Raw genomic sequence first — 27720 nt, 5'->3', positions numbered from 1 at the left:
TCCACTACTACAGACATCTATGAGGAAGTAATAGCGCAGTTTTGTTTTGGTTTTGTTTTTTTTGATGTTGTTCGTTTCCAACCTGGCATTGCTTAAAATATAAAGCTGAGGGAGAAATGAAAGTGTGGTTTCTAAAACTCCACACCCAGCAGTTAACAATATTAGTCAGGGAAGTTTCAGTGCTGGCAAGTACAGATCTTGACCTCCACTACATTAGTTAGTAATTAAGATCTCAGAAATTATATATAGTATTGTTTTATAAAGAATAAAAGTAGTTCAACAGCAAACTGCTACTACAACTCAACTTGAGGTGATGTCAAATGTGTTGTTAATACATACAATCAAACAGTTGTAATGATTACTACACATCTTTTTTGCATTAATCATATTTTCATCCTCTTGTACACAGAACAAGCTGGCCACGGTTGTTTCATGACATCTATACACATTATTATTTATTTTTTTACACTTTACATTTTTACTGCACTATAAATCCTCCCCCATCAATTCCAGTGGTTCATTCCCCGGGGCACGCAGATGTCCCAAAAATGATTTTCCTAGAATTGCTTTGAAAGAATTTACCTTGTTACATTCTTGTTATCTTGTTAGATTGATCCTAACAACAGCCTAGCGCGTTCTGTGTGTGGAGCCAACTCCTAATTTTACTTACTGTACTCCTTAGTTATTCTTTGCCAGAGCTCCATTACTGTCCAAGAACTATTCAGTGAGTGAATGGAAATATCACTAGAGCACCAAATGTGAACTAATCCACAACTGAAAGTAGAGCACTCGTTATGACTATTCAATCTTTGGGGCAAGCCTATGTAAAATTTCAAGTAATCTATAAACAAGCCTCAACAGAGGTTGTGTTAGCTGTGTTAGTTTGTTTACATTACAGAGATACAGGTTCAGTTTCAGGGACTTCTCATCACAGAAGGCGCTTCCACTGTCCTTTGGTCCAACTGACATGAGCTTAGGTCAAGAGAAAACAGCAGCGTTTCTGCACAGAACTGATGTTTGGCCTTCTCTTCATTTTACAGTTACAGTTTTAATTTCAGGATGCAGGGGCAAACTGTTACCAACACAGTGGTAAGGTGGTTTCTTGTGCAGTGCTCCATAAAGGCACCCCTAACTATACAGTATGTATGCACTGAACTTTACTATGTGCTGTAGATGGTGAAAGCTTATTGTTAAATCAGAGAGTTTGCATTGTTTTGCTGGTAACTGAGTTTTATTATATAGAACACATGACCTTTTTAATTCTTGGTCTTTCTAAAGTCATATTTCAAGTCAAGTGTTCAGAGAGTGCGGGTTCATGTATATGAAAGAAATACCAATAACCCCCCCCCCCCCCCCACCCCCCCCACAGAAGTCAAGCTGACGTTCATTTTAAAGCTTTTTGGGGTTTTTTAATTGTCTGACTCAGCTCTCAATTCTACAGCCCTGTCTTTTACTGGATAATTAAAAATCAAACATCTGTGTCAACTCGATTGTGTGTAAGGACTGTCTGCTGAAGGAGAATAACGTCCATGTGAAATCTTCTTTCACCAATAGGATTCATAAAATGTTGTTGCTGAGACATAACATGTACGAGCAGTATTTCAGAGTAGCCACAAGGCACGTCAGATGACAGCTTTGACCTTTATCCAACACAATATGAGCAGTGGGATAATAAACGATACAGACTAAGTGTGGTGTGACTCACATCTAATCCATGAAGAATTATGGACATGTTCTCCACTAAAGTCAAAGACGTATCATCACTAAAAGATGTTTAAAATATAATGTACATTCCCTTTTTAAAAGTGGAAGAATATTATGTTAAACTATAAAAGGAGGGGAAATGAAAGGTTTAAGCAAAACAAAATGACAATAAACTACACAGATCGAGCTGTTGTTGATTTTATTTTAACATACTTACTTGTGGTGCAACATTCAAATATTTTTTTGCAAAAGATTTGTTGAGTGGAATTTCCCCAGAATCTTCACATTCCAAGTAAATCAAGAGCCAACATGATTATGTTATTTATGGATAATGTCATGACGTGATCGGGACGGGCATTTTCTGCCTTCACAAACTGTCCCACTCAGCCACAACATCATTTTTAGGGTTTAAGACGACAGCTGTCAAAGCCCTTCTGATACCCATAGGCAGATATGTGTTTATGATCACAGCAAAACAGACAGCAGCTTCAAAGATAACATTATTAGTGTTTACTGTATAACTCAGATTGAAATGAGTACATTGAAAACAGACTTCCCTTCATTATGTATTTCAAGGTAGCATATTGTCTAGGTTGTAGGAAAGACTGATTACTCCAAAGACAAATTCAAACGACAATCCTTTATTCATTCAAACGAATGAATAAATGCACAGATCAGTCACAACATTAATGATGTAGTGGGTAGGAGTCAGCATGGCTATTCAGTTCTGACGCCATTAGATCATATTTAATTTTAGCCATGCTGACCCCTGTCCACCACCTGCTGGTGCTAATGTTGTGGCTGATCAGTGATTTAATAGCTGGTCAGCTACATACAATCTTAAACACACATTTTATAACAACATTTAATAACATTCATTATTTAAAATGAAAGCACCACGTAGCTTCACTGGAAAGGAGATTTGTTTTATAAATCAACTAAAACCACTGATGCTAAAATGTCCAAACCAAAAAGTCAATTAAACAATTTAGACATTTGTAAAATATAATCTTGCCATAAAAGCCCATTTGTTGGCTTGCTTTTTTGAATAGTGTTGCTTTGTATCTTTTGCCTATTTATGAATTTATTTCTATTTACATTTGTATTTCAAGTCAATAAAGAAAAGAGAAAAAGAAAACAGTCTATTCTTTAATTTTTTTTTTGGCCGTTTAAGCGGTGAAGCGGTCTTGGTCACACCCCCGGAAGTTATTTCTATTAAGAAATAGTCCTTCCGGGTTAACTGTCATGGCTGCTCCCTGAGTGTACCAGCCGAAGATATCAAAACACCTTTGACACAATAAAACTAAACCGGAGTCGTTTTAATTTGCAGTCATGTCGTTTCAAGATGCGTTGAAATGGAACAAAAGAGCCTCGGCATTGTACGCTCTCGGTGTCTGGACCATGATCGGCTCGTTCGCCTATCTCAACTACACGGGTCAGATTCCGGACAAACCAGGTGAGGACACACACACACACACACACAATGTATAATGAAAATTTAACCAACCTGAGATTCTAATAACAAGTCGTGTAACTAAGCTTAAACTGTAAAACTGTGTTGTGTTGGTGAATAAGTACATTTGAAATTCAGAGGTAGTTTATGTTACTGGAGTATTGTTGTTTGTTGTTTATTTATTTATTTATTTTACACCTGTTACCTTCTGTAGTGCAGATTCTACATATAACTACAGATTCTACATAAATAAGTAATGATGATGTATTATTATGTTTGAAGCACCTTTACTAGATGGTGCTTTTATTCCACACCGTCTGTAGTTACATAGCAGATTAGAGATTTTAATAATGAATAAAGAAACTGTAAAATTCCCTTAATAGTTACAACATTACTTTATACAATATAAATCATAACAATTAGCTACAGGTACACAAACTACAACATAAAATGCTGTAACACTAATCCACTGATATCATAAATTAGCCACATGCCCTTGTGTTTAATGAAAATGTTCATTTTAGATATGTAGAAGACATGTTACTAATAATACGTACCTAAGTACTAAATCTCTGTATGTACTGTAGCATGTCTACCGCCAACACAGTATACTTACTGTGATAAACTAACTCACTTTCATTTGTTCTTTTTTTCCAGACAATGAACAAAAGAGCAAGAAAAAGGAAGATGACCGACCTCGAGTGGTGTACGAGACTCCTCACACCAAGACGGTCATCATCTACAAAAAGGACTTTGTCCCATATACAACAAGAATCTACAATTTCATCCAGTCATATAGCAGCAAACCCAGTAGTGGAGACAGTGACGAGTAGCTGCTGCGTTGACATGAACTGTTGTCAAGATGATGCCCAATGAATTGATGTTTTTATGTGAGGACATTACCAGGTGGATCCCAGCTGACTGCCTCCAGCCATGTTTCATTAATATAATGTCAGCTGAAGTATAGTCGTATTCCTGTCAGCTTCCTCACAATCTATGTCCACCATGTAAACTATTTACAGTCACCAAACTCTTTCTGTTTAACAGGCACCACAGTCAGTGTGTGATTATTATTATATTATGGTTGTGTTTCCAGCCTGGTGTTAATATAGAACAGTTCAATGCTACGTGTTCCTGGCAATGGATATTGTCAATATGATGAGTGACGTGATACAACAACTTATGCAAATTAAAACATATGCAAATTAAAGTTGGCTCTTTTTTTAATATTTTTACACAATTTTCAGCATTTATGTTTTCTGCATAATGTGATCTGATCTTTCCCAAAGTCACATATATTAAAAGACACAATATTTTAAAGCGATAAAAGTTGGACCATTCTTCCTCACAGAACTGCTTCAGCTCAGCCCCAACAGAGTTGAGAACCAAACCTTAAAAAACTGAGCATCTCATTATTATTTTCCAGCACTGCATATTATAGAGATTAATTAATATCACATCGGTTCAGCTGTCGTTGCTTTTACTGCATAACAGTGCATTCTTAATTAGTTTTACTTTACAAATGTCAAATAAATTAAAAGTACACAGAGCTACTTTAGTGTCAGAGCTGTCCTGTGGTTCTATTTGATTTAAGGTTTTTAGTTTCCATTCTTAGTCTTTGTCCCAGCGAACCTCCAGAAGAAGGAGGGATGCGCGCTGCATTTATCGGCCGCTGGAGGGCGACAACGCCCCGCGTCCACGCGTGTGACGCCTCGGAAGTTGTGAGAGCGTGTTCGTCAACACAACACAAGCAAAACAATGCGAGCTATCGTCCAGAGGGTCAGCAAAGCGACAGTGACAGGTAGGCGGCTATCTGAAGCGAGTGGAGCTCGGCCTGGACGCATGTGACAGTGTCGCTAAAGCGAGGTTTAACAGCTTCCGAGTGTTAGCCTCGAAGACCGCGCGCGTCAGCTAGCCTAGCTGGGGTTAGCATTAGCACTGTAAGCAGAATGAATGAGGCGTTCAGGGGTGTCCGTTAATTAGGAGCCCACTCAGAGTACCGGTGCTGCCGGGGGCCAGTTGGAGCTCCGAAGACAGCAGCGGAGGTTATGTGGCCTCACAAGTATTGGACGTGTCCTCATGCTGTCGGTGCCAGTGACAGCTGAATGACAGTCCTGACTGCTGGCTTGTGTCGTGCACACACACACACACACACACACTGATGTCATGCAGTCTGTCACCTGTCAGTGTGAGCTGTCTGTCTGTCTGTCTGTCTGTCTGTCTGCCTGTCTGTCTGTCTGTCTGTGGAGGACAACACGAGCACTTCATTCACTCAACAACCTCTCTCTGTTTCCCTGCAGTGGGAGATGAGCAGATCAGTTCGATAGGACGAGGACTGTGTGTGCTGCTGGGTATATCTGTGGAGGACACTCAGAGGGACGCAGACTACATGTGAGTGTGTGTGTGTGTGTGTGTGTGTGTGTGTGTGTGGCAGGGACATTCATCACCATAGACAGCAGCCTGATTGGCTTAGAAATGCACCATGAGGTCAACATAGCAGCTTTTTAAAACCTGCAAAGAGAAAACCAAGAACACAAATTCTGCAGTTTGACAATGCACAATCAAACACAGGAAACACAAAAAATACAGAAGCACAGTTCAAAATACAAAAGTGCTGCAAACAGCAGTGGAAAGATTTCTGATTGTTGTAAACTGTCTTAATGATTTATCTGTTATTTTCTATGCATTTGCTCCCCTGTGCTTTTTTTTCTGTATTATCAGCACTCTTTAATTTAGGGATTATTTTTAAGGCATTATGGCTTTTATTTGATATATTGACAGTAGAGACACAAAAGCGGCGTGGCATGTAACAAAGGTTCCCAGCCTCACTCGAACCAGGGATTTCTTTTTTCCCTAAATGCTGCACCTGTGTTGTCAAGGTGGAGAAGTTGTTTTCTTAATTTGCTTGTGTTTTGTCTATTTGTATGTGCATTTTTTTTTTTGTGAGTTTCATTTTGTTGAGCTTTCAAGGCTGCCATAAAAATCACATTACATTTGTGGCTTATATCTCTGTTGACATCACAGCTAACCCTTTTCCATTAATTTCTGCACAGTGTGAACCTCTATCTGCTAATCTAACTGCATCTTGAACATCGATCATCAGCATTACATTCAGTTTTGGTCATTTTTCCATGCTTTATCTAAAATGAGTGTTCAGTGTGATGGATTACACTATTCTGTGTCAAGAGTTCGTTTGTTGTTTCTTCTGGACTGAAATGCCAGCTGCCTGCAACAGTCAGACATCAGCATTAGTAGCATGTATTTAGAAACGTTTCTCCTGTGCGTTTCAGAGTGCGTAAGATCCTCAACCTGCGGCTTTTTGAAGACGAGAATGGCCGAGCGTGGAGTAAAAGTGTCATGGACAGGGACTTTGAGGTGCTGTGCGTGAGCCAGTTCACCCTGCAGTGTATACTGAAGGGCAATAAGCCAGACTTCCACTCAGCCATGCCCGCAGAGCTGGCTCAGCCCTTCTACAACAGCATCCTGGAGAACATGAGGAGTGCCTACAAGCCAGAGTTTATTAAGGGTGGGTGAATCCATGACAGCCATCTATACTGTCCACTCTTTATAGTCCTTCATTGGTATGGTGCAAGGGTGACTTCCAAGTGGTCCAGTGACAAGGTTATAGATACAGTATTTAGTTTGTGATTTTAAATGAATGTGGAACTTTCATCACAAGGAAAATTACTTTTTTGGAGGCTGAAACTAATTTGTATCATAAATTATTAAAAATAAACATTTGTTTTGGTTATTTTCATTTATTATGTAATTAAAAATGCACACAATCCCTTGTAATTGTGCTCTAGAACCACCCTCAATATGTTCTTGTGGTTTTCATATTAGTTGTATCTGAAAAGGTCGGTTGATTGTGAGTTTAAGAATAGTAAGAATTTAAAGGGACACTGGGTTGTTCAAACAACTACTTGTTTCTGATCTAATTACTCTCTTAAGTGTTGCTGGTCACCATTATTGCTGCTCACGTCTATGTTTGGACCAGTGCCACGTCGCCGTGCTATGTAATTGCCTCGTATTCCCATCTCAGTTTAGAGTTACGGCAGTTTAGTGGGTGGAAGGTGTGGATTATCGGTGCTGTTGCGTGGTGGCGGTGAATTGGGTCAGCCCACCAGGGAGCAGGTGGGGAGCTGGCACCTTGTCTCAGCAAGGGAGGCACGAGGCTTCCTAATTAGTCCCCTCCTCCACCAGAGAGGAAACATGATGATGCAGCACTTTTCCACCACGGCCCACAGCTTTATTGTGCAGATGGTGTCATTAATCTCACAGACCCAGTAGAAGAAAAGAGAACATTTAAGTTAAAACTTCCATGTCCTCCTACAGCCCCTTTACCTTTTTTGTCCCCAGTGTCTCATGGCTCCATACATCCTAATGAAACATCGACAGCCTGTGGCCAATAAAGTCTGCCGGTGTTTGCTTCCGGTTAGATGTTGTGCCACTTGGGATGGACTGGCCTACTTAGATTGAGTGAACTGTAGACTGTAGTCCATCTGTGGCAGCGATTGGGGTGTATTTCTTTAAACATGTTCATGTGAAATGACAATGAAGTGTTTTGAGTCTTAATGTCTCTTTATGTGTTTCTAGATGGGAAGTTTGGAGCCGCTATGCAGGTCCACATACAAAATGATGGACCTGTTACTGTTGAGCTGACTTCACCCACTGGTCCCATAGACCCAAAACAGGTATGTTGTCGGGCACGAAGGTTCAGAAGGTTTAGTACCACACAAATATTAACTCGAGGACCACTTACTAAAGAAAGAAGGAACCAGGAATCGAACCACTTACCCTGGGGTTCGTGCAACTACTGCCCCAGTCTTGCTGCCAGTTTTTTGAGCTTTCAGATTCTTAGTTGGTACCTAGACTATTTGTTGTGATTATTTTGTCAAAGAAATTTTTTACAGAGAATAAGAAGTTCTCATTTTCACTGTCCTTGCCAAAGCAACTTTCACTCATAACACAAAATATCTTGCAGCTTTTCACAAAGTCATTGTATTTGTCACTTTAATCCACTGGGTGGTGATATTTGCTCTTCTGTTGGGAGCAGTCACTCACGCGCTTCTCGTGTCGCATGCATAGCTCTGCTGTTCTAAGTAAAAACAATGAGTTGAATGAGTAACGCAGCTTGTTCAAAGGCAAAACTTTTATAAATTATGGTTTATTTTCCATTACTGCTGACCTCATCTGTTTGATGGTTGCAGTCATTAGTTTTCAGTCAAGTGACTTGCGTGGAGCCCTGGAGGGCAAAAAACACTGGACACTCAATAGTACTGCAGCACAGGCCTGTTAATTTTCCATCTGTTCCAAGCAATGAATATTTAGATCACACATCAACAGAAAACAGACAAAGATATGAGAACAAACTGCAGGTTTGGGGTGCTTGGAGTCCTGGTACAGATGGGGAATTTATATTATAGTTTCTAAAAAAATAACTAAAGTGTTTGTTGTGTTTTAATCTAATGTTTAATAGGAACTAGTTCAATTTGGTAATATAAGAGCTGTGCTCTTATTTTACACCCGAAGAATACATCTCATATCTACAGTAAAAAAAACTCTACTAGCTACTATAACTTTAGAGCCATAACAACTGTAAAACACAAATACATAAAATAACAAGCTAGTGAGCATTGTGAAACATTTGGCAGCTACAGAGCCAGATATTTGTCTTATTTTGTGGATACTTAAACAGAGCTACGAGATAAGTAGGTGTTCTGTCCCTTTTGTCAAACAGCTGGAAACATGACTCACAATCAATGCTGATCTTTCTCTGTGTCACTTCGGAAACACTTTGCTAATATTTGCCATATCAGTGTTATGTGATGAGATTTTGTTGGTGTGTAGGTGTTATGACTTAAGTGATAAGTAGCTAAAATAACAACTGTTCAGATACATTAAAACACATTTTTGATAGTTATTACATCAACTATAGTTTGATAGTTGAAAGATGAGAATATACTTCTTACAAATGTCTTCATTTAGTTGGATGATGTTTTTTTTCTTCTAGTGACATAAACAAAGGTAATACGAGTCCAATAGGTGAAACCAGATGAGGTGTGGGTTAGAGCTACTTTATTATATTAATAACTTTTTGTTTGTATGCTTTCTATTCAAAGATGCATCTTGTGATGAGAACAATTCAAACACAAAGACATGTCAAAAAACATAGGACCAAGAATTGTTGATCTGCATGGAGCTGGAAATGGTCCCTAAGGAATCACAAAGAGTTTAGATTATTTTCTTCTCAGAAGTATGAACACATCTAAGATGATGATGATAATGGTAAAAATAAAAAGAAGCTCAGAGTAACAACTGAAAGCTTAAAGGAATTATTGCAGCTGGTTAACGTCTCAGTTGTTTCAGTGTAACATGGAAGAAAAAGGTGGAACTGTTTAAGTAAACATGGCACACTACTGTAGCATGAAGAGGAGCTAAATAGAAGCTGATTGATTCTAATAACTTAATTACTTGTAACTTACAATAGATGAAGACCTGATCACATTTTAAGATGGGGAAACCAGATCATTCACATACACTCTCATACTTTTTTCTTACCACTTCATGTGCAGTAGCTAAAATTCTGCCTGTATGATGTGTTGAACAGCTCTGCATTTGATCAGCACAAGGCTTAGCATGTTATGGTGTTATTCACTCAAGACTTGCCTGTTTGTTTATTTATTTGCCTTACTTATGTCCTACTGTGCATATAGTAATCAGTACTTTAGAAAACATCCACTGCTTCTTCCACAGAGCATGCACTGAAGGCAAACTACCACAAGCTAAATGCTAATAGAAAATAATGAGTTATTTAAGGTGTATTTGCAAGTGTAGACAAAAGAACTTAGTCAACCCAGAGAATAACAATCATGTGACCTCCTTCATAGATTTGTACACTGGGCCTGATTCACTGTGTTCCCACTCAGTCACCCCCACTGTGAAGCTCAATCCCCTCTGTTTGGTATGTCAGATGTATCTGTGTGCATTGTGAGGGCGCCAGGGTGTTATGTGTGGGCTTCAGATGAATCCCAGCATAGTCCCACATGCAGAGACTTTGGGATGCTTGCTTGCTCTTCATGCTCACCCTTTGCAGTCCCAGTCACTGTCAGGGCTGTCGAGGGCTGCTCCCAGCACTCTTGCACTATAATCTGTGCCTCATAAAACCAAAATCAAACTAGGATACTGCTATGAAAATTTATTCTTCAACTGTGCAACAAAATCATATGTAATTTGTGCTAACAGGCAGTCGTTACTGTTATGCACTGTGGGTACAGCCATGCTAGCCCCTTTTGTGAGGATATTACTTGGGCACAGCGGTGCATTGTGCTAAATGCTAAATTCAGCAAGCTACCATGCTCACTGTGAGTTGTGACTCTTCTAATTCTAATTAATCTAATTAACAGGCAAATTGCAGTTTTGATCTTATGACATCACCAGATAAACAATATAAGGACAGCGAAAAGCATTCAAATGTGTCCCATAGGGATATTGATCATTTGAAGAAAATGTAGGTGATAGAGATATGCTGTAATAGTTCCTAGCATCTCTGTAACAGGGTTACACCTCCATCAGCCCTTTATCCCAGACATTTGAAACAACTTCATAAATTCATCTTCCGGAATCGATTCTGGTCACTTCCGTGAAAAGCAGCCAATGTCCTTATGCTTTGGCTTGGGTCCGGCTTTGGCTGCTCTCCCTTTGGTGGGCTTGGCTGGCTTGCCCAAAGGGATATTAAGCAGTCCTCAGAATTTTAATCTTGTCTGTTTGGGATGCTTTGCTGTGGGGACCGAGGAGCCAAAGCCAAGGCTGAACATGAGGGATAAAAGGCCAGCCAATAGGCTAAGCTTGGCACGGAGGAGGAAATGAAGGAATGGCCAACAGACACTGTTCCTTTCTTTCCATGAATCAGGGCTGAGAGGCCGAAGCATTTTTTGTTTGTTCACCTGACTATTTGTGCATTTTGCTTTGGGCTTTTGCCTGAAACCCAACATACACAGAAATTATGTAACATTTGATCATGTTAAGTCAGGATTTTATCTGTTTTTCAATGTCTGGGGTTTGACTGTGGCTTTAATATTAGAGTTTAAAAGGCTTTGAAGCAGTGCCCAGTGTGTATTCTGACATATGTCTCACCTGGTTTCTATGCACTACATGTTTTGTTATGTTATGTTATGTTATGTTATGTTATGTTATGTTATGTTATGTTATGTTATGTTATGTTATGTTATGTTATGTTATGTTATGTTATGTTATGTTATGTTATCTATAAAGATTGTAGGGCGACTTTGATATTACAGCATGTTGATGGGTTGAAATGGGAATAACACAGAACATTTTTTGTGCTCTCTGAATAATGTAATGTCTTATGCAATGCTTTGGATTTTTAAGATGACATTTAGTTTATAAATATTTCCTCAGCAGCCATGAAAGTTTTAGCATCTGTGTTTACAGGCCATTTTCAGCTGACGGGTAGCATAGCCGCTTCATCATCACTGCTGTGGTGAATCATGGGCTGTGAAAAATACAGTGAGAATGAAGGAGGAGCAGGTTTGATTGGAGCAGTGACTAGTCGATCTGAGTGGCATTGTGAAGGGCTATTATGGATTGTGTGAGAGGCAGCCCATGCAGACACAACAATAGACTCATTGAAGTGATCTTATGACAGCGCAGAATAGCATCAAATGGGGAAAGAATAGAAGGGATCGTGTATTCACAAAGACGAGTCAGTGAGTGTTGTTCTGCAGCACTGATGTGTTCATCCCTCTCAGTTTAATTACATTACACTAATTCACATGCATGTTAGGACCTCGGGGTGAATACTGAACATACTGCAAAGGTCATGATCTGCAAGTCATGATGCAGCATGTTTATATTGAATGTCTCAGTCCACTGAGCCAAGGATAAAGTTTCAGCTACAGTTCAGCCGAAGCTGATGTTCTCAACATGTATTTTACTGGTTTACAGTTCTACAGTTCTTAAATAAAGAGACTTGCGTGATAAAAATGTGAATATCACACTGTAATAAGCAGTTTTTGTTTATGTTCAACAATAATTAGGGAAAAATGGTTTGGCTTTCATTATCAAGTCTTTTAAGAGATATTCTACTATTCATTATTTTGTGTTCATATGAACACAAAACAGGTTTGACTTGCTGTAATCAGTCCTCTTGTCTATACTAGCGCTCTAAAATAGAGATCCCTTCAAAATATGCTTCTAATGTAAGTAAGAGGGTTCAAAATTCACACAGCCCCATCTGTGTAAAAAATGTATAATGTTTTTAAACATAAGACCTTCAAATTAATGGTATTAAGTGAATATCCTCCAAAAATCCAGCAATTTTAAAAGTTTCTTCTAGTATGTTTTTGTTAGTAAAATAGCAGGGCAACAAAAAGTGGAACTGTATAGTAAAACAACTTTAACTTAACTAACTCAGAGTGCTGAAGCCGCATATTAATTCAAGATACTCATTTAAATACAATTTTCACAGTGCAAGGACTGTGGATGTTGACCTTTGTAGCTGCACATGTTGAAAGCACAACTTAACATATTACTTTATCAAATGATATAATATAATATGGGTTTAAGACTATTCATGTTGTGTATCCTGTAGATAGATGTTTTTGTCATCACCTGTGACATGATCGTAAGCTGAGGTGTAAGATGAAAAATAGATTTTTGACCTAGGCTTTTCTTGCCTCATTTATTTTCCACAGCTGTCAAAGCTCGAGAAGCAGCAGCAGAGGAAGGAGAAGACACGCTCCAAGGGTCCCTCAGAGTCTGGCAGGGAGAAGGGCGCCTTGCGTTCCAGACAGGACCCCAACGCCAGTAGTGGAGCAGAGGGTGACGTGTCTTCAGAGAGGGAGCCCTAAGTAATCAGGTTGAGGAAACCTAGAACACGAACGCATACATGGGCACAGTTTAAATGAAATGAAAAAATTTTCAGCCATAATATAAACATGAAATGTTAAATGTGCTTCGTAAGCTTAATTAAATTATTAATATTCTAACTGCAACGTTAATGTTTTTTGGGTCACTTTGTAGCTGCACATGCTGAAAACACATTTTAACATATTATTTTAACAAATTATATAATATAATGTGTTACAGAACTGTTGCCTAGCAGATGAAGAGCAGTGTTATTTATTCTTTTGAATCTTAATTTACAGTACTTTGCACCATTGGGCACCATTTGCTTTGTTCTTTTATGAACGATGACCAGTATTTATTTCTCTTTATTTTAAGTCCTTGACCTTTCCAGATTCCTCTACTACTTCCTCTATTATTTGTCACTTTAGCCTACATAGTGTTAAAACAATGTTTATTCTGATATTTTTGTGTTTTCTTATCACTGTGAACATATTTCCTATGTACACTAGCTGAATTCTAATCAAGTGACTACAATATAAATAGGTATGTAGTTATAATAGCACTGCCAAATGCCAGACAAATGTAATGGTGCCTAAGACTTTTGAACAGTACAGTAGGTCTCCACTCCCTCCTGAGGAAAAGAACCGGGTTTAAACAGATAAATGCTCCACTGTGCACAATACCAAAGCTGCAGTATTCCCACAGAAAATAGAGAGATATGTCACAGCTTAAGCAATCTAGTTTCCAGTGCTACCGCTAGGCCTTTGTCTGTATATTCTATAGAGCTGGGGTTAAAGTATCTAACTAACGTTGTTTGTGTTTTTGAACTTAATCATACAGATAAAAACAGATTCATAGAACATGAGCAAGACTCTTGTGCAAGGTTCACGCAAGACTCTATGTGCTGTTTACGCTATTCTTGTGTTGTAGACACTGCATGTTGACATTACACATAGGAGAAAAAGACTGATAAGTGCCGCTTTAACAAAGAACTAAATGTGGTGAGTGACCCTCATGAAGATAAAGAGGGAAAATCCTGAGCAACCCTCATCATCATCAGACCGTCCCCCTAGATTTTTGATTACAATATGGACACTTTGCAAAATGTTTTGCATACAGTATGTAAATTACAGTTTCAGTCATTTCAGGATTTCTTGTGTTTAATTCATAAGCTAATGCTTCAAGTACAATCTAAGTATGAAATCGGTCACTCGCTCTATAACTGTTTTTCTTATGCAACATTTTTAGTGTACATAAAACATGGTATCTGGTAATGGTTCTGCCACTGAATTCTGTGGCAGATGATGTAAAAATCTCTTGGGGACAGTTTGACTTTGAAATTTGCAGGAATCCTCAGAGACTTGATAACCTGAGAAATGAGCTATATTCAGAAAATGTTCAGCTGCGTCTTTTTTTGGTTTGTCTTTTGCACTGTCAACAAATACAGTCGCCCCAAAAATAGTTGTCTCTCATTAATTATATTAGTGTAGTGTGTCATGTGCAATGTTGCATCTTAAAATGTGCAGTGAGAAGCAGTAACGGCCCGCTCAACATCTCTGTCTCCTTCTGTCTTTGTTATTGTTGACACTGCGGTGAAACTCGGCAACGCTCATGAGAGACAGACCTGTTTTTTTTCTCATTCTGTGGCTCATATTGCAGATATTAGGAGGGTTGGGGGGAGAAGAGGAGGTTGGAGGGGACTAGGAGTTTGCTCTTATTTGCCTTCAGTATTTGTTTACTAGTGCAAAAACAGACGAGTTCTGGGAGAACAGAGATGGGGAGGTATTGAGTCAGCTCTCTCCGTGTCCCCTCGTGCTCTCCCTGCTGAGGCTGCTGCTGCTGCTGGCTCCTGTGGCACAGCTCCTCTCCCTGCGTGAACTCTCTGGCAGGCACGCACATTATTGGATACGCCGTCAAACTGGCATTGCATTTTCAGTCTTTTCTCACGGGCATGTGTACAGCGAGTTACACACAGATAGAAGCAAATGTGAGATTGTTACAATTCAACACTGAGGTGTGTAGCATTGTTTTGTCCACTTGTTTAACAACACCGTAAACACACTCGCACCTCATCCGTGTGGGACCTTGAAGTTCTATTGTCCTACACCAACCTCTTCTACCACAGAGGGCCTTGCATTGTAATCCCTAAATGCATGCTGGGTAAAAACATATGTACCCTGAGACTTAGAATCTTCAGCTCCTTGTTACATAAGGCCTTCTTGTCTTGCAGACTACAGATATTGGAGAGAGTGGGGGAAAGGGGAAACAAGAAGCAATGTCTGAAAAGGCTTAATTGTTTTTCCATATTTGGGTGTGTTGGATGGGTGGGACCACTTAGCCTTTCTGTAAAAAGCCTTGTGTTATGGTGGGAGTAAAGGTGGGAAATCTGCATGTAAGGGAACATGTCAGACAAAGTGCTTGCTCGCTTGACTCTGTTGCTGGATTTTATGCCTTTGTAGTAGATTTAGATTGATGTTTAGGGTCATTGTCCTACTGCCTCACCCATCTTCAACTGAGCTTCACCTGGTGTCATGCTGACAATATACGGTTGGATACCTTGATAAATTTGGGAATTCTTTCCCACCTCCACAATGGCAAGCGGTCCAGACTCTGAGGCATCAAAGTGGCCCAAAATAATGATGCTACCTCCACTGTGAGGATTTTTTCATGTTGGTTCATGGGTCTCTTTTTACTCCACTTGACTACTTCACAACTGAGTTCTGCAACAAGGATTGAAATTGAAATTAATCGTACATTTGTATTTAAAACATATTAATTTAAAACATATTTAAATTGAGCAATATGTTATCAGGAACTTGGAAAGTAGTATGTCCAACTACAGAGTGTGTATTTTCAGATCAGTGGGCGTTTGTTTTCAGGAAAATGGCTTTAGCTTTTGCTGTGGTAAATTCAGAGTCCTCTTGCCGGGGAGGACTGTTGGACTGAGACAGTATTATGTCCAATACTGTGAACTTGGACAGCTGTAACCCTTTTAGTGCTTGATGTCAGCGCTACATATTGTTCCTTTAAACATGAGCAGTGTGCACTTTTTCTTCTACAGAATGAGTAATTTGTGGCAGTCCTCCATTATCTTCTCTGGTCGCCCTTCCTTCCCGTCTGCAGTGTTCTAATTTTGATATAAACAGCTTACACGGAGGTTCCTGCTGCTCTTCAGGCTGCTGTGAGCAATTTCCAACCCACATTCACAATTGCCTTTGTAATTGTTTGCAAATGACCTATTAGAGACTGATTAGAGGTGGATTCAGAGTAGATGTAACTTTCATTTTAAAAATTTTATGCGCTTGCCTTGGTTTTGCCTTTTATATTTAATACGGCCTACAGTCTTAAGCTTCATTAATGCTGCTGCCTTTGCAGAGCCTACAGTCTGGTCTATGCCATTGTGAGCATTTATACATCTTGCTGGCGTGTCTGCGTCAATCTGCAATTACACCGGTCATAGCTGTGGTATTGAGTGTGTGGAGCTTCTTCGCCACTGAAGTGAGCTTTTTTTTTTTTTTTTTTTTTGGCTTTACTACAAACAATAATGACTGAAGCTCATGTTGAAACTGAGTGCATCATGTTGGACTTGGAGCTAATAGATGTTGAGCAGCAGAAAGTACTGTCGTCAGAGAACGTAGTCTGTACAGCCACTGCAATGCTACCTAGTGCACTAATCACAACTCATACTTATGTTTCTGAGTGGGCACATGTCAGGCTACAGTGTTTGTAGGGTCCTCACCTACATGATGCCTATGCTGTGTAGATTAGAAGCAGAAGCATAAATTGAGCTTCATTCTTTGCATATATACACAGCATGAAGTGGTCCAAAACATATTTGATGCAGCTTTAAAGGCAGAAGTTGTAACTAATTTGTTAGACAACACAAATAACAATGGCAATCCTGTTTTCTCTTATGCAGGTGGGGACATGAAGATGAGCCCAGTTTCCTCAGGAAGGCTTCAATCCTCAGTGACTCCTGCACCTTATTTTGGACTGTCTTCTTTTCTGTTTGGAGGTCAGCAGGATTCTTTCGTTGTGTTGCAGGACATCATCCCCTTGCTGGTGTCCTTCTCCTCTCTCCTTCACAATTACACAGGACCAGCTAAGGCGTAAAAAAAAGTAGCAAAGAGGATGTCTAGCCACAACGCAGTTTGTATTTTTCTTAGCTCTGTGAAGGGAGATTAAATAAGGGTGCACAGAAAGGGAACTTGGGTGACATGGGATGGAACAGACGTCAGCAACACGACACTGGCCCAGTAGCTTTCTGTGCTCTCTTACTCTGATTTTTTTTCCCACTGCTTTTTTAGTCAGTGCTGCATTCTCTCTCTGATTCTCCATGCCTGTCTCACTCTCAGCCCGCTGTTCCCATTAAATCTCTGCTCAGAGACACGGCGCTGACCCTGAAGCATAGCTCAGCTCCAAGTCCTTGTCTCATAGTGCACTACAAGAACATGAGGACAAAGATAATGTAACAGCCTCAGCATATTTACCGCACCAGTGACACCTCATTATTAACACAGTTGCAATCATAGAACGTATGTTTAAAAGTTCAACTGACATTGCTCCAGCACACAGGACTAATGGCCTTTGAAAAAAAATAAACAGGTTAGCAGGAAAAATATTTTATAGATAAAACCAACACTGAAAACCCAGATAACATAATTTCTAATATCCCATTTTCCTGCTACAAACACAGACTCATACTGTGTGTTGCACCATAACTAAATTATTCCTTTGTTCCTTGGAATATTTGAAAATGACTTTGACATTATATTTGACAGAAAAAACCAATGACTAACCATGATTTCAGTGGGACTTTACCCTTCAAGTGTTGCCAGTATGTCTCAAACTGTTTCTTGTTTCATCTCTCCTCTATACCCAGAAATCATTGCGGCTGCAGGGAGAGATAGTGCCATACTGCTGGCTTCAGCTGTAGTCGATTTTCACTCTTGGATGGAGTAGCTTCAGCTTAGTGACTACAAGTCAGTTTGTCTCAATTATCTGTATTTGAGCTCCCTGGAGAGGGGCCAGCTGTGCTTCACTGTCAGCGAACATCGACACCAGTGTGGCTGGGCTAGACTCTGATCTGACAAACATCTACTAGCTAATGTTTTTGATTATTACACTGTCCTGTTGTCGTTTTGACAGATCTGAATGTACACTTTGTTGTCATTTTATAAAGCTGTCAATAGAAAAAGTGACCTTTGCTGTGTTTGTGTATATTTTTCCGCAGTTGTATGTGATGCAAAAGCAAGGTTGTCCTTATTTCTTCTTTTAGCATCACCACCTGGTCTGCTATACTATCCCAACTTTAACTTTATAACTTTATTTATTTTTTAAGCAAGCTATTCCTGGCCAACAATGCCGTATACTACCACTGCTCGTTATTGCTCTTTCTCTCTCCAATGGTGCTGAGCTGAGGTTTCTCCACGTTGTGTTGGAGAGCAGCAGCAGAGCAGGAGAAGCTGCTGTAGCCCGGACTTGGGAGTTCTTAGAGTAGGAAAACGTGACCCAAATATGTCGGCTAGGTAGGCTTAGTGCTGCTTCAAATTGGGCTATAACAGCAGCTCTCCTCTGCAGTGACAGTAAGAGAGGAGGAAGTATTCTGTTGGGCCTTGGATTATTGATGTTCTGTACCAAATATGTGAGCGGGCTGCAATTGATCAAAGCAAAGGGTTGAGAATATGGAGTGTTGAGGGGGGCAGATGTTCAAGGTTTGTATATCGATGGACTCACCTGTGTGCTTCTAAACAACACATTGGTTTGTTTGTCTTTGTGGACACCCTGAGCTGTGGAGCAAGGCAGTGGGAGTGGTGTTAGTCGGATATGGGAAAGTGGGTTAAATTCCAGACATTCCCTTACATCTGAAGCTACGCTGTTTCTGGTTTGACGTCTCTATGACTTATCTTACATGTTGTGTGTGTGTGTGTGATTGTGTGTGTGATTGTGTGTGTGATTGTGTGTCAGTGAGTCCTTTGCCAAGCCCACTGGCTATGGAAAAACAATTTAACTGGATTTAATTTGTTGCCCCCACCTCCCCATCCCTTCCTTCTTCCTCCTCCCTTTTCCCCTCACGTTTCTTTTTCTTTTGTGTGCCTCTGAGAGGTTGGAATTTATCTTGTTTAGAAACTCCATGCCCACTTCAAGCTGGATTTGCAAGTTAGACGGGCCAGCTTTCATGGCAACTTTTAAGGCATCCACTCGTCTAGGTACCCACTGGAGTTCTCGATATGATGCTATGAAAATAGGTCATGGTCATCTGATTTGAAAAAAAGTTTTACTGGACACATTAAGTTGGATCATTTGCCTTCAAAATACGACAGCTATCTCTGAGTCACATGCCTGCTTTTTTGGCTGCTGTCCTTGTTTTATATTCGCTCTTTTGTAGCCCCATACTTCAAAGGGTTAAACAGGCACAGTTGATCTAGCTGCCTAGAGCCCTGACCACTTTTTCCATTCTTGCTGGAAAGTTTCCAGTGCTATTTATATGAAACTTCAGGCCCAACAATAAAGAAACCCACATGGCCTTGATGAAGTATTTCCCCATTATCCTAAAATTCACTCAAAGCGTTGTGTACAAGCCATCAGGAATGACAGACACACAGTGGGATCTATGATCAGTCTCTGTTGTGTGGACACAGATTTCAGTGAGTAGACAGCATGTACAGGCAGGCACAAGTGAAATCAATCCATATGACCTAACTACTGTTGTGTAACCAAAAAAACAAAACCTACATTTAATCCGTCCCTTGCTTGGTGAATGATTTGTTTCAGTGAGTGTTCCAACTCTTATTTTAGACCAAAACAGAAATGGTCTTAATACATGTTCAGAGGGAAGGGAATTCATTTTTGGCTGAAGTATTGACACATTTCAGAGTGATAACATTATTACTGTTATTATTTATAGAAGTTGTTGGCCTGGAAGGCCTTACTGTAGTGTTTGGCTGCTGGCCACTGAGTTTGTGTATGTTTGAATTAGAGAGAGGTATTAGTGTAAAATCACTCCTTGTAGAAAACCAATGAGGCTTTGCAAATAGAACTTCGTATTATTTTTCAGCAACATAATGTGTAATTGTATTACATGTGCAGGCTGCTGTATGATCACTAAAAGGCTTTACCAGAAGAGGTTAATGAGAAGGACAACAAACAATGTACTGCTTGTATCTTTCCTTTCTCTTCCCCTCTCCCCTTTCTTTTCCTGTTTGCCAACTCATTATCTTGGAAGTGTATCCAAATGCATCATATGCACTTTTACATGTTCTTATTTGACAAAGGGTGTAATTCATAGCTTGAAATCTGGCACAGTGATGCACTTTTCAAAATGCACTTACCAAATCAAATCAATATTTTTTAAAACAATTATACTTACATGTAATGAAACGAGTGTCAGCTCACAGACAATCACACTGACATACATGTAAAATATCATTTTCTAGTTGGGAATATTTCTCCACCTTCTTTTAGATTCATTTGTTCCTTTATTTATATTTTATGTAAAAAGCTCAGGAGTGTGCTGCCAGAGGTCTTTGTGCCGTCACAGACCATTGTCATATGGTGGAAGCGTTGAGATGCCGCTTCTTGACAACACACTGCCGGTTGCATGCCGGGTATCTCTTCCTGTTTTGCTGTTTGCAGATACCGGAGAATTGCGTGGGAAAACAACTGGTGATATTGAAGTCCATACTGTAAAATAAATATGTATATTTATTGTATAATGCATACTTGCAATAGAAATATTAGCAAATAGTAATGTCCACTCTGGAATTATTGTGACTGATTTGACATGTATGTGTTTTGTAATGTAGTGTACAGTACAAAAATAGCTTATAATAGTTATTTTGTGGGTGGATGGTGTGTATTTATTTGACTTTCTTTTATCCACTGGTATACATTTTTGTTACCATATATTTATTTTTGTTTCCTTCTATTAAAGCTGCAAGAACATGTATGATTTCTGGAGTGGTGTTTACAAATGAATGACTGCAGCTTTAAACACTGCTGTAGTACATTCAAAAACAAAAACAATCATCAGGAAGTACACAGCAACCGGGGTCTTTTATGTGTGGCCATTTATTAGATTTAATTTTTTACTGTACGTGACATATATGAAATAATTATTTTTTTTATTGTCGGTAAACACACACACACACACACACGCTTGCACGTGGGCTTCACTGTGTGCGCGTGCATGGCCCGGCTCTCATCAGACGGACGTATCCATGGAGAGCTCGTGCAGCCTTCCTCTTCCTCTTCCTCTTCCTCTTCCAAAGCCACACTTCAACATGACACAGGCAGAGGGCTCGCAGCATCCCAGCGGTACCCATTAACCAACTTTAAGAAAAAAAGAAAAGAGAGAAGCTCGCTCCCCGCTCTCCCCTCTGTGAACCCTCACCGTACTTTTCGTGTGCTCCCCGGAGAGAAGTTCGTTCCCCGGGAACCAGAGGAGCCTGCTCTGCTCTTCCACTTCGGGAATCCGCATGGATGTGGCAGCGGGAGAGGGGACGTCTCTGCCGGGCATCCTGCTCCGGAATCGGCCGACGCAAGTGATGTCGAACCAGAAGAAGGTCAAAGCGAGGCGGAAAAGGCGAAAGGAGTTGGTTGTAATCCAGATATGTCTGTTCGGCGGCTTGCTGCTGGTCGTGAAGGGCTTTTCCTACTTAGCGGAAAATTCAGGTGAGGATCTCGCCGCTTGTTCGGCTCCTGTTCGCGGCGCTGGGACGTTAGCAGTTAGCTTGGACGTGTACTGGGTTCATTTAGTGCCTTTTTGTCGTCAAACACAGCGTTAGCGGTAAAATACGTTAACGCCATAGTTTAGTAATTTATAAAAAAAAAAAAAAAAACAAACACCGTAATTAAAAGCACTGTATGATTTCATTCATGCTAAATGACAGGACAGTTTGCTTCATTTCTGTTTGGTTGTCACATTTCATGATGCCATATTGTGTCAGTGACTGTAATGATTGAATGAAAGTTTTGTCCTATTCTTGCACATTTCTTCAGTTTTTAACAAATGATCCCAGACATTAGTGTACAAACAAAGGTGCTGCATATAATTTATAGAACTAGTTGTACGTGACCAAACAGTTAGTTGTCAGCAGTGTCATGGAGGTACACAGGAGCCTACATTGGGAATTCATCTGATCTTCTTCATGTTCAGGTGCTTCAGCTGCAGAGAAGTGAAATCAGGGCAATGAACCCCTGGGTATAGGCCCACACCTCTTTGGGTTCCTGGAAATGGCTGCACAGTGTCTCTCGCCCTCACAATAACTTTACTTTAAAGCCGTACTATCTTGTCTCTGGCTTGTCTGTCAGATGATTAGTATTTTCAACGCAATTAAATGACACCGTGATGACAAATAACTGCAGTGCTCCCTAACAGCAAACATGAACCACTTGACTTGATAGATGCATGCTCCTCTACTTCTCTTTTTATCTATCTTTGACTCTGCCCCCAACACTCCACTTGATTACTGAGTCAGCGTCAGCTAAAGTGAGATGTATTTATCTCTTTCCATGGACAGAAGGCCTGTATGAATATTCATACACTCATGACTTGTACATCATCAGTGGAATTCATTTTTTCTCTTCTTTCTTCCCCACTGTGTTTCCTGGTTACATGGAAGGACAACAGTGCCGCACTCTGCATGAGATGAGACAAGAGACAACACCAGGGCATTTAATGCACTTCCCTTGTCACCACTATTTTATTGTTAACTCTTAATCAACTCGCTGGAATATCAATTAAAGTGCATTATTTATGATGCGCCTAACGAAGTTCTGCTAAATTGAGCGTGATGTGGAGCTGGAAACGGAGCTCTCGACACCTCCTCACAGTGGCACATTAATCATTTCTACACTCCTCTCCTCCTCTCCGTGTGCTAAGATAGCGAAAGATGGGAGCAGGGAGTGAACAGTGCTGGCACGCAAAACCTCGCTGCTGCTGTAGCTGCTGTGTGTGTGGTGCAGTGAAGGTGAGACCAGGTGAGAAGTTCACCTATGCCCTGAGGACTATTGAATAACTGGGCGGTTTCTGTTTGATTCCCTCTTTAGGCCAGACTTGTGGTTGGCAGGGTGGACAGGGCAGATTTCTCCTGCTGGGCTCTGTGAAGTATGAAATGAATTCAGTGGTGTTGCTGCTTTCTTGAAGAATGTGCAGATGTAGCCACAGTGGGAGCCACGCTTTGTGCGCTGCACTATTACCACCCCCCAAGAGGATTTTGTTTTGGAAAATCATGAAATTCCCCTTCAATGGATGAATTGGGGGGAGGGGATTCCAAACTGACACATCTGTTGTGCACTGCTCCAGCTGTTCACTACCCCACGATTACATAAAAAGTCAAGAGAACACAAACCTGGTCATTAACTTAAAACAAAGAGAAACACTTTGCTACCTGCACCGTTTAAGACACAAACATCTTACTAAAGACCCAATTAATCAAGGAAATATTTATCTGTATTCATTTTTGTGTTTCCATGAGACTTAATTGGTCTCAGGGTTCTCTGCTGTGCATAAGAGGTCACTAAGACATTACCACAATGTATTGAAAATCTTTGGTCAGTACTTTTTTGGAACCAGAATGTGTAATTTTGTTGAAAAACTGCAAGCCCGTTCAGCCATACTCTGCCTTTATTAGTGATTTTCTTCCTCAATTCTTCTGGCACATTGCTGTGTTGGCTTGTGACCTCCCCCTGTTGATCAGCGGAACAGAGTGAAACCACTGGCAGCAACATATTACATTATCCAGACTGACAGACAACTGTTGTTAATCGTGTGTGATGTGTTAACTCAAACTACATGTTTTCATTGACCTTCACGCTCAGCCAGAACCTCTGACTTCCCAGCTTGCACTGTACGAGTCATTCGGCTGCTCATGTGGAGCTCACGCTGAACATCAGCACAGGGCTCTGGTTGGGTTTATGCAGTATTTCAAATTTTCAATTTCATTTTCAATTTATTTGTCACATACATAGCTAAAGATAGTATGATATGCAGTGAATTGCTTATATGTCTGCCAAACTGGAGTACAAGTAAATTACAAAAATAGAATTTTCAAATAGAAATAAAAATATGAATTAAGAAAAATGGCTTTATCCTTAGTGTTGATAAAAGAACAAGAAAAGGGAAATAAAAGAATAATATCGAGCTTCAGATGGTTGAAAATTGTGCAGACAGTACTGTGTTTAGCCATAACATTTAAAATATACTACTCCAGAAAAATAAAACAAAGTCTTTTCTGTGTATACATTTTCACAGGAGCCATGCAGAAAAATAAAATATCTAGTATAGATATAATCTGATAGGCCAGAAATCCAACCAATTGTTTTGTAGCATGATAGTAGATTTTTCAGCTGATGAATCAGGTACTGGGAACGTCCTCACACTGAATGTCAAACACCAGTCGAACCAGCTGGGCGCATCTAAATTAGGGCTTCAATCAGGCTAATTCTGTACAGTGCCTGTGTGGTGTAAGGATCAACAACATCAACAGAGTATCTTTCAGTTTTCCGAAAAGACCTGTTGTTGCTGTGGGATCTCTCTGCCTTGAACAAGGGGAACACAGTGAAATTGACTTGATGATCTTCTACCTTATCGAGACTATTGATGCATTTGGCTGAACAGTGTTTCTTCATAAGCTGTTAAATAGTAATTGCCATACTACTGTATATGCCCAAGTCATAACAGGACCAGCATCATGATGAGGTGGTGTATTGGGTCAGAAACCTTTCCTTTTTTTCCACTTTCTATCACTTACTAATCTTTTGATATCTTTGTAATCAGTCCATACAGTTTTGTTCCAGAATTCTGCTAGTTCCCTCTGGGACGAGTCAGCGCACACCTGCTTTTTAAAAATGTACCCAAATGATGATATTGACAAACCAACTGTTTTTTGATATCTCACTGACAGGTTTTTGCACCTTTTGAGCCTTAATCTTTTCATTTTACTCCTCAAGATAACTGAGATTTTTAACTCAATCTGAACAGCAACTCTCAGTTCTCAATCAGCTCTTTTGTGATTGCGCTGATGTTGTAACAACACACAGCTGCTCAAGATATTTACAGTTGTGAGAAAAAGTAATGATACTGTTTGTAATCTCCTGGATTTCTGCATAAATTGGCCATGAAATGTGATCTGATCGTCACCAAATTCACAAATATCAACAAGCAAAACATTTCTAAGTTGATAAAACACAGTCAAGATTGTTCATGTCTGTAAACAGTGCCTTTACCATTCCTCGTGAATGTAGTAGCCTTGTGTCCAATTACTTTTGAGCCGTTAACATTAGGGCCACACAGCTTTTTTTTTATCGAAACACACCTGCTGATTAAGACATTAGAAATTAAATATATGTAGCACTGATAGGAAGCAATTATAGGTAGAGTTTAAATTCAAAATGTCTGAGAGAATGTTGCCCCCCAGCCCCCTCTTCTCCAGACTCAAAATGCATGTTGCCAGGTTGAGGACACTGAACCTACATGAATATTAGCACAAAGTTAAAATTTTGCAAGCGATGAAAAGTTCTGCATTGTAAGTTGATCAACTAATGTATACATTTGTAGTGTTTTTATTCATCTGTCAGTCTTGCTAGATGTATAACTTGCTATGTACAGAGGCCAAAACCATGTTATCCTATTATTCCGAAGATAAACGCTGTAGGTAGAGCTGCTACTTTTCACGTCTCGGTAACATATTGCTCAATTCAACAGATAACAAACTCAGCAGATTGTTTTTCACTGTCACACAGCCTGATGCAGATGTCAGTTATGAAGTAAACTCACCGACCTGAAGTGAAGTCAGTGAGGGCAAAAAAGGACTCACATATGTAAATTCGCTCTAACGTGTGTTGTAATAACTAAGTTCTGTTACACTGGGTTTTGCCAAGGTAGTAAACAGCTGAGGCCTGTCCATTCGTCCGCTGTGAGTGATTTGCACTTAATGTTAAAGTATATCAGCATGACAGCATTAGCCAGTAAGTGGTGGAGCCTCTCTCATGCTGAAGTCTCCTGTGTATTATACTCCTGGATGCCCCCTAATTCTAAGAGGACCCATCATTTGCCTTTGTAAGCAGTATATCAGCTGCTGTTACAATGCGCTGTGTTTAGGGACAGTACAGATGTCAGACGTATTTTGAGACCCCCCAACCCTTAAAGAAAAACAAACAAACAAACAAAAAAAACCCCCAAAAATATGAACCAAACTGCAGAAGCCAATATTTCCAATATTTTCTTTAATCTCTGATGACTTTTTATGGTCATTTCATATCTTAGCTCACTAAACATATTACATATTGTTTCTTTAAAGCTGAGACATGATAGTTGCATAATTACAGAACAATTAAAAATGTGTCACTGTCCTAATACTTAGCATCTAGACTGTGAAATATCACCTCAGATTTGCCAAATTAACATTTCACATCTTCGTGTTGTCATGACTGGCTTTACAATCTCCTCTTGTCCTATTGTAATTTAAAGAAGATACAGAATTGTATTTGACATTTAGATGTTGTAGCTACACTGAAATGTACATTGAATTTATTTTGCAAGTCAACTTTTATTCTGACATACCAGGTTTTGATGTCTCCATCCGGAGCAACGAGGAACAGGAGACACGGGGAGGAAGGAGGCTACTGCAGGAAATGGACAACAGCAGCCTGGAGGAAACAGAGAGTGAAGGACCTAAGAACTGCACAGCTCCAGGTAAAACAGAGACAAGATGAAAAAAAGAGAGCAGCCACCCTTTTGCCCCTCCTTTCAGAACACAGAAAGAGAGATGGGGGCAAAAAAAAGTTAAAGTGGGAAACAAATGATCACTCCGCATACACTGTCTTTCTACCTTTACTGGTTCCACTTCTCGTTCTTCTTTAATGTGGGGTAACCCAGATTGTGAGGTCAGATGATTTCCCATGAGTGCAGGCCACAGCAGGCAGTGGCTCTCTGGCTGCCTCAGCGGTTTTTACACCCTTCGTCACTTTTTTTTAGGATTCTGCAGGTTTCATTCTCACTCCATCCACCAAGCTTTTCCCTCTTTGTTTCACACCATCTCTTTCCTCATCTCTCCCATTCCCTTCCTCTGTGTTTCCCTCTTGTTTTTTGCTTTGGTGGCCACATCTCAGAAAAAAAAATAAAAAATCCCTGTTTCCATGGCTACCTTTTATCTTATCAGCTGGCAACTTCTGTTAGAGGCACTGAAGAATATTATGTGAGGATGCTTCATTTGTGAAGTTAAAACACGCTTAGTCCTGTTAAAAAGGTTGAAATTGACTCCTGTATGTGTAGTTGACCATAACAATAAAACATGCATTCATGCCATTTGTAACCTGGCTTTGTTGTGTAATCCAGCTTGTTCTCATTGGACAATGCTTGTATGGATTAAAATTATCACCATGTTTGTAGCTATTTTTAGGCAGGGACAGAAGTAATGTTTAGAACTTAGATGTTCAGTCTTGTTATAATTGATGTGTACAAGGGAGGATTAAGCGCTTGCTCCACTGCAGATCAACTGACATTTGTCTTTTTTACCTTGAGTGGAGCATGATTGGCCTTCCCTAAGAAAGAAGGGTGGGTCTCTTGTGAGCTCATTAAGCAAAATGGACATCGTTAATCTCCTTTCTCACCAACCCAAGGTTGCTGCTGTCATCTATAAATGGAGCTGAGGTCAAAGTTCAACTTATTCTCTTCTCCTGCTTATTATACA

At 39.9% G+C, this 27720-nt stretch overlaps 2 protein-coding genes across 2 annotated transcripts in view; both read left to right on the top strand.

Annotated features, from left to right (window-relative positions):
• Nucleotides 1-4810: 4810 nt before the first annotated feature.
• Nucleotides 4811-18228, top strand: dtd1 (D-aminoacyl-tRNA deacylase 1). The gene is made up of 6 exons (XM_026360132.1): nt 4811-4958; nt 5458-5548; nt 6448-6683; nt 7754-7851; nt 12874-13037; nt 16947-18228. The coding sequence occupies exons 1-5, from the start codon at nt 4916-4918 to the stop codon at nt 13027-13029; spliced, it is 624 nt and encodes a 207-aa protein (XP_026215917.1). The 5' UTR covers nt 4811-4915; the 3' UTR covers nt 13030-13037; nt 16947-18228.
• Nucleotides 18229-21312: 3084 nt separating this feature from the next.
• The window catches only part of LOC113162525 (sodium/potassium/calcium exchanger 3-like), a 44375-nt gene continuing 37967 nt past the window's right edge, over nt 21313-27720 (top strand). The window contains exons 1-2 of the mRNA XM_026360700.1: nt 21313-21700; nt 26595-26723. Of these exons, the coding sequence (XP_026216485.1) occupies nt 21505-21700; nt 26595-26723 (325 nt within the window). The 5' untranslated portion in view covers nt 21313-21504. The remainder of the gene's footprint in view (nt 21701-26594; nt 26724-27720) is intronic.

This window comes from Anabas testudineus, chromosome 1 (genome assembly GCF_900324465.2).
Source record: "Anabas testudineus chromosome 1, fAnaTes1.2, whole genome shotgun sequence".
NCBI lineage: Eukaryota > Metazoa > Chordata > Actinopteri > Anabantiformes > Anabantidae > Anabas > Anabas testudineus.
The sequence above is the reverse complement of the archived record's forward strand: the minus strand, read 5'-3'. Positions and strand labels throughout refer to the sequence as shown.

Excerpts from the sequence above, each read along its gene's own strand:
- dtd1 (XM_026360132.1), top strand. The coding sequence starts at position 4,916 with ATGCGAGCTATCGTCCAGAGGGTCAGCAAAGCGACAGTGACAG. Across the intron at positions 5,549-6,447 it reads CAGAGGGACGCAGACTACAT|AGTGCGTAAGATCCTCAACC; the intron begins GTGAGTGTGTGT and ends TGTGCGTTTCAG. Across the intron at positions 6,684-7,753 it reads CAAGCCAGAGTTTATTAAGG|ATGGGAAGTTTGGAGCCGCT; the intron begins GTGGGTGAATCC and ends ATGTGTTTCTAG.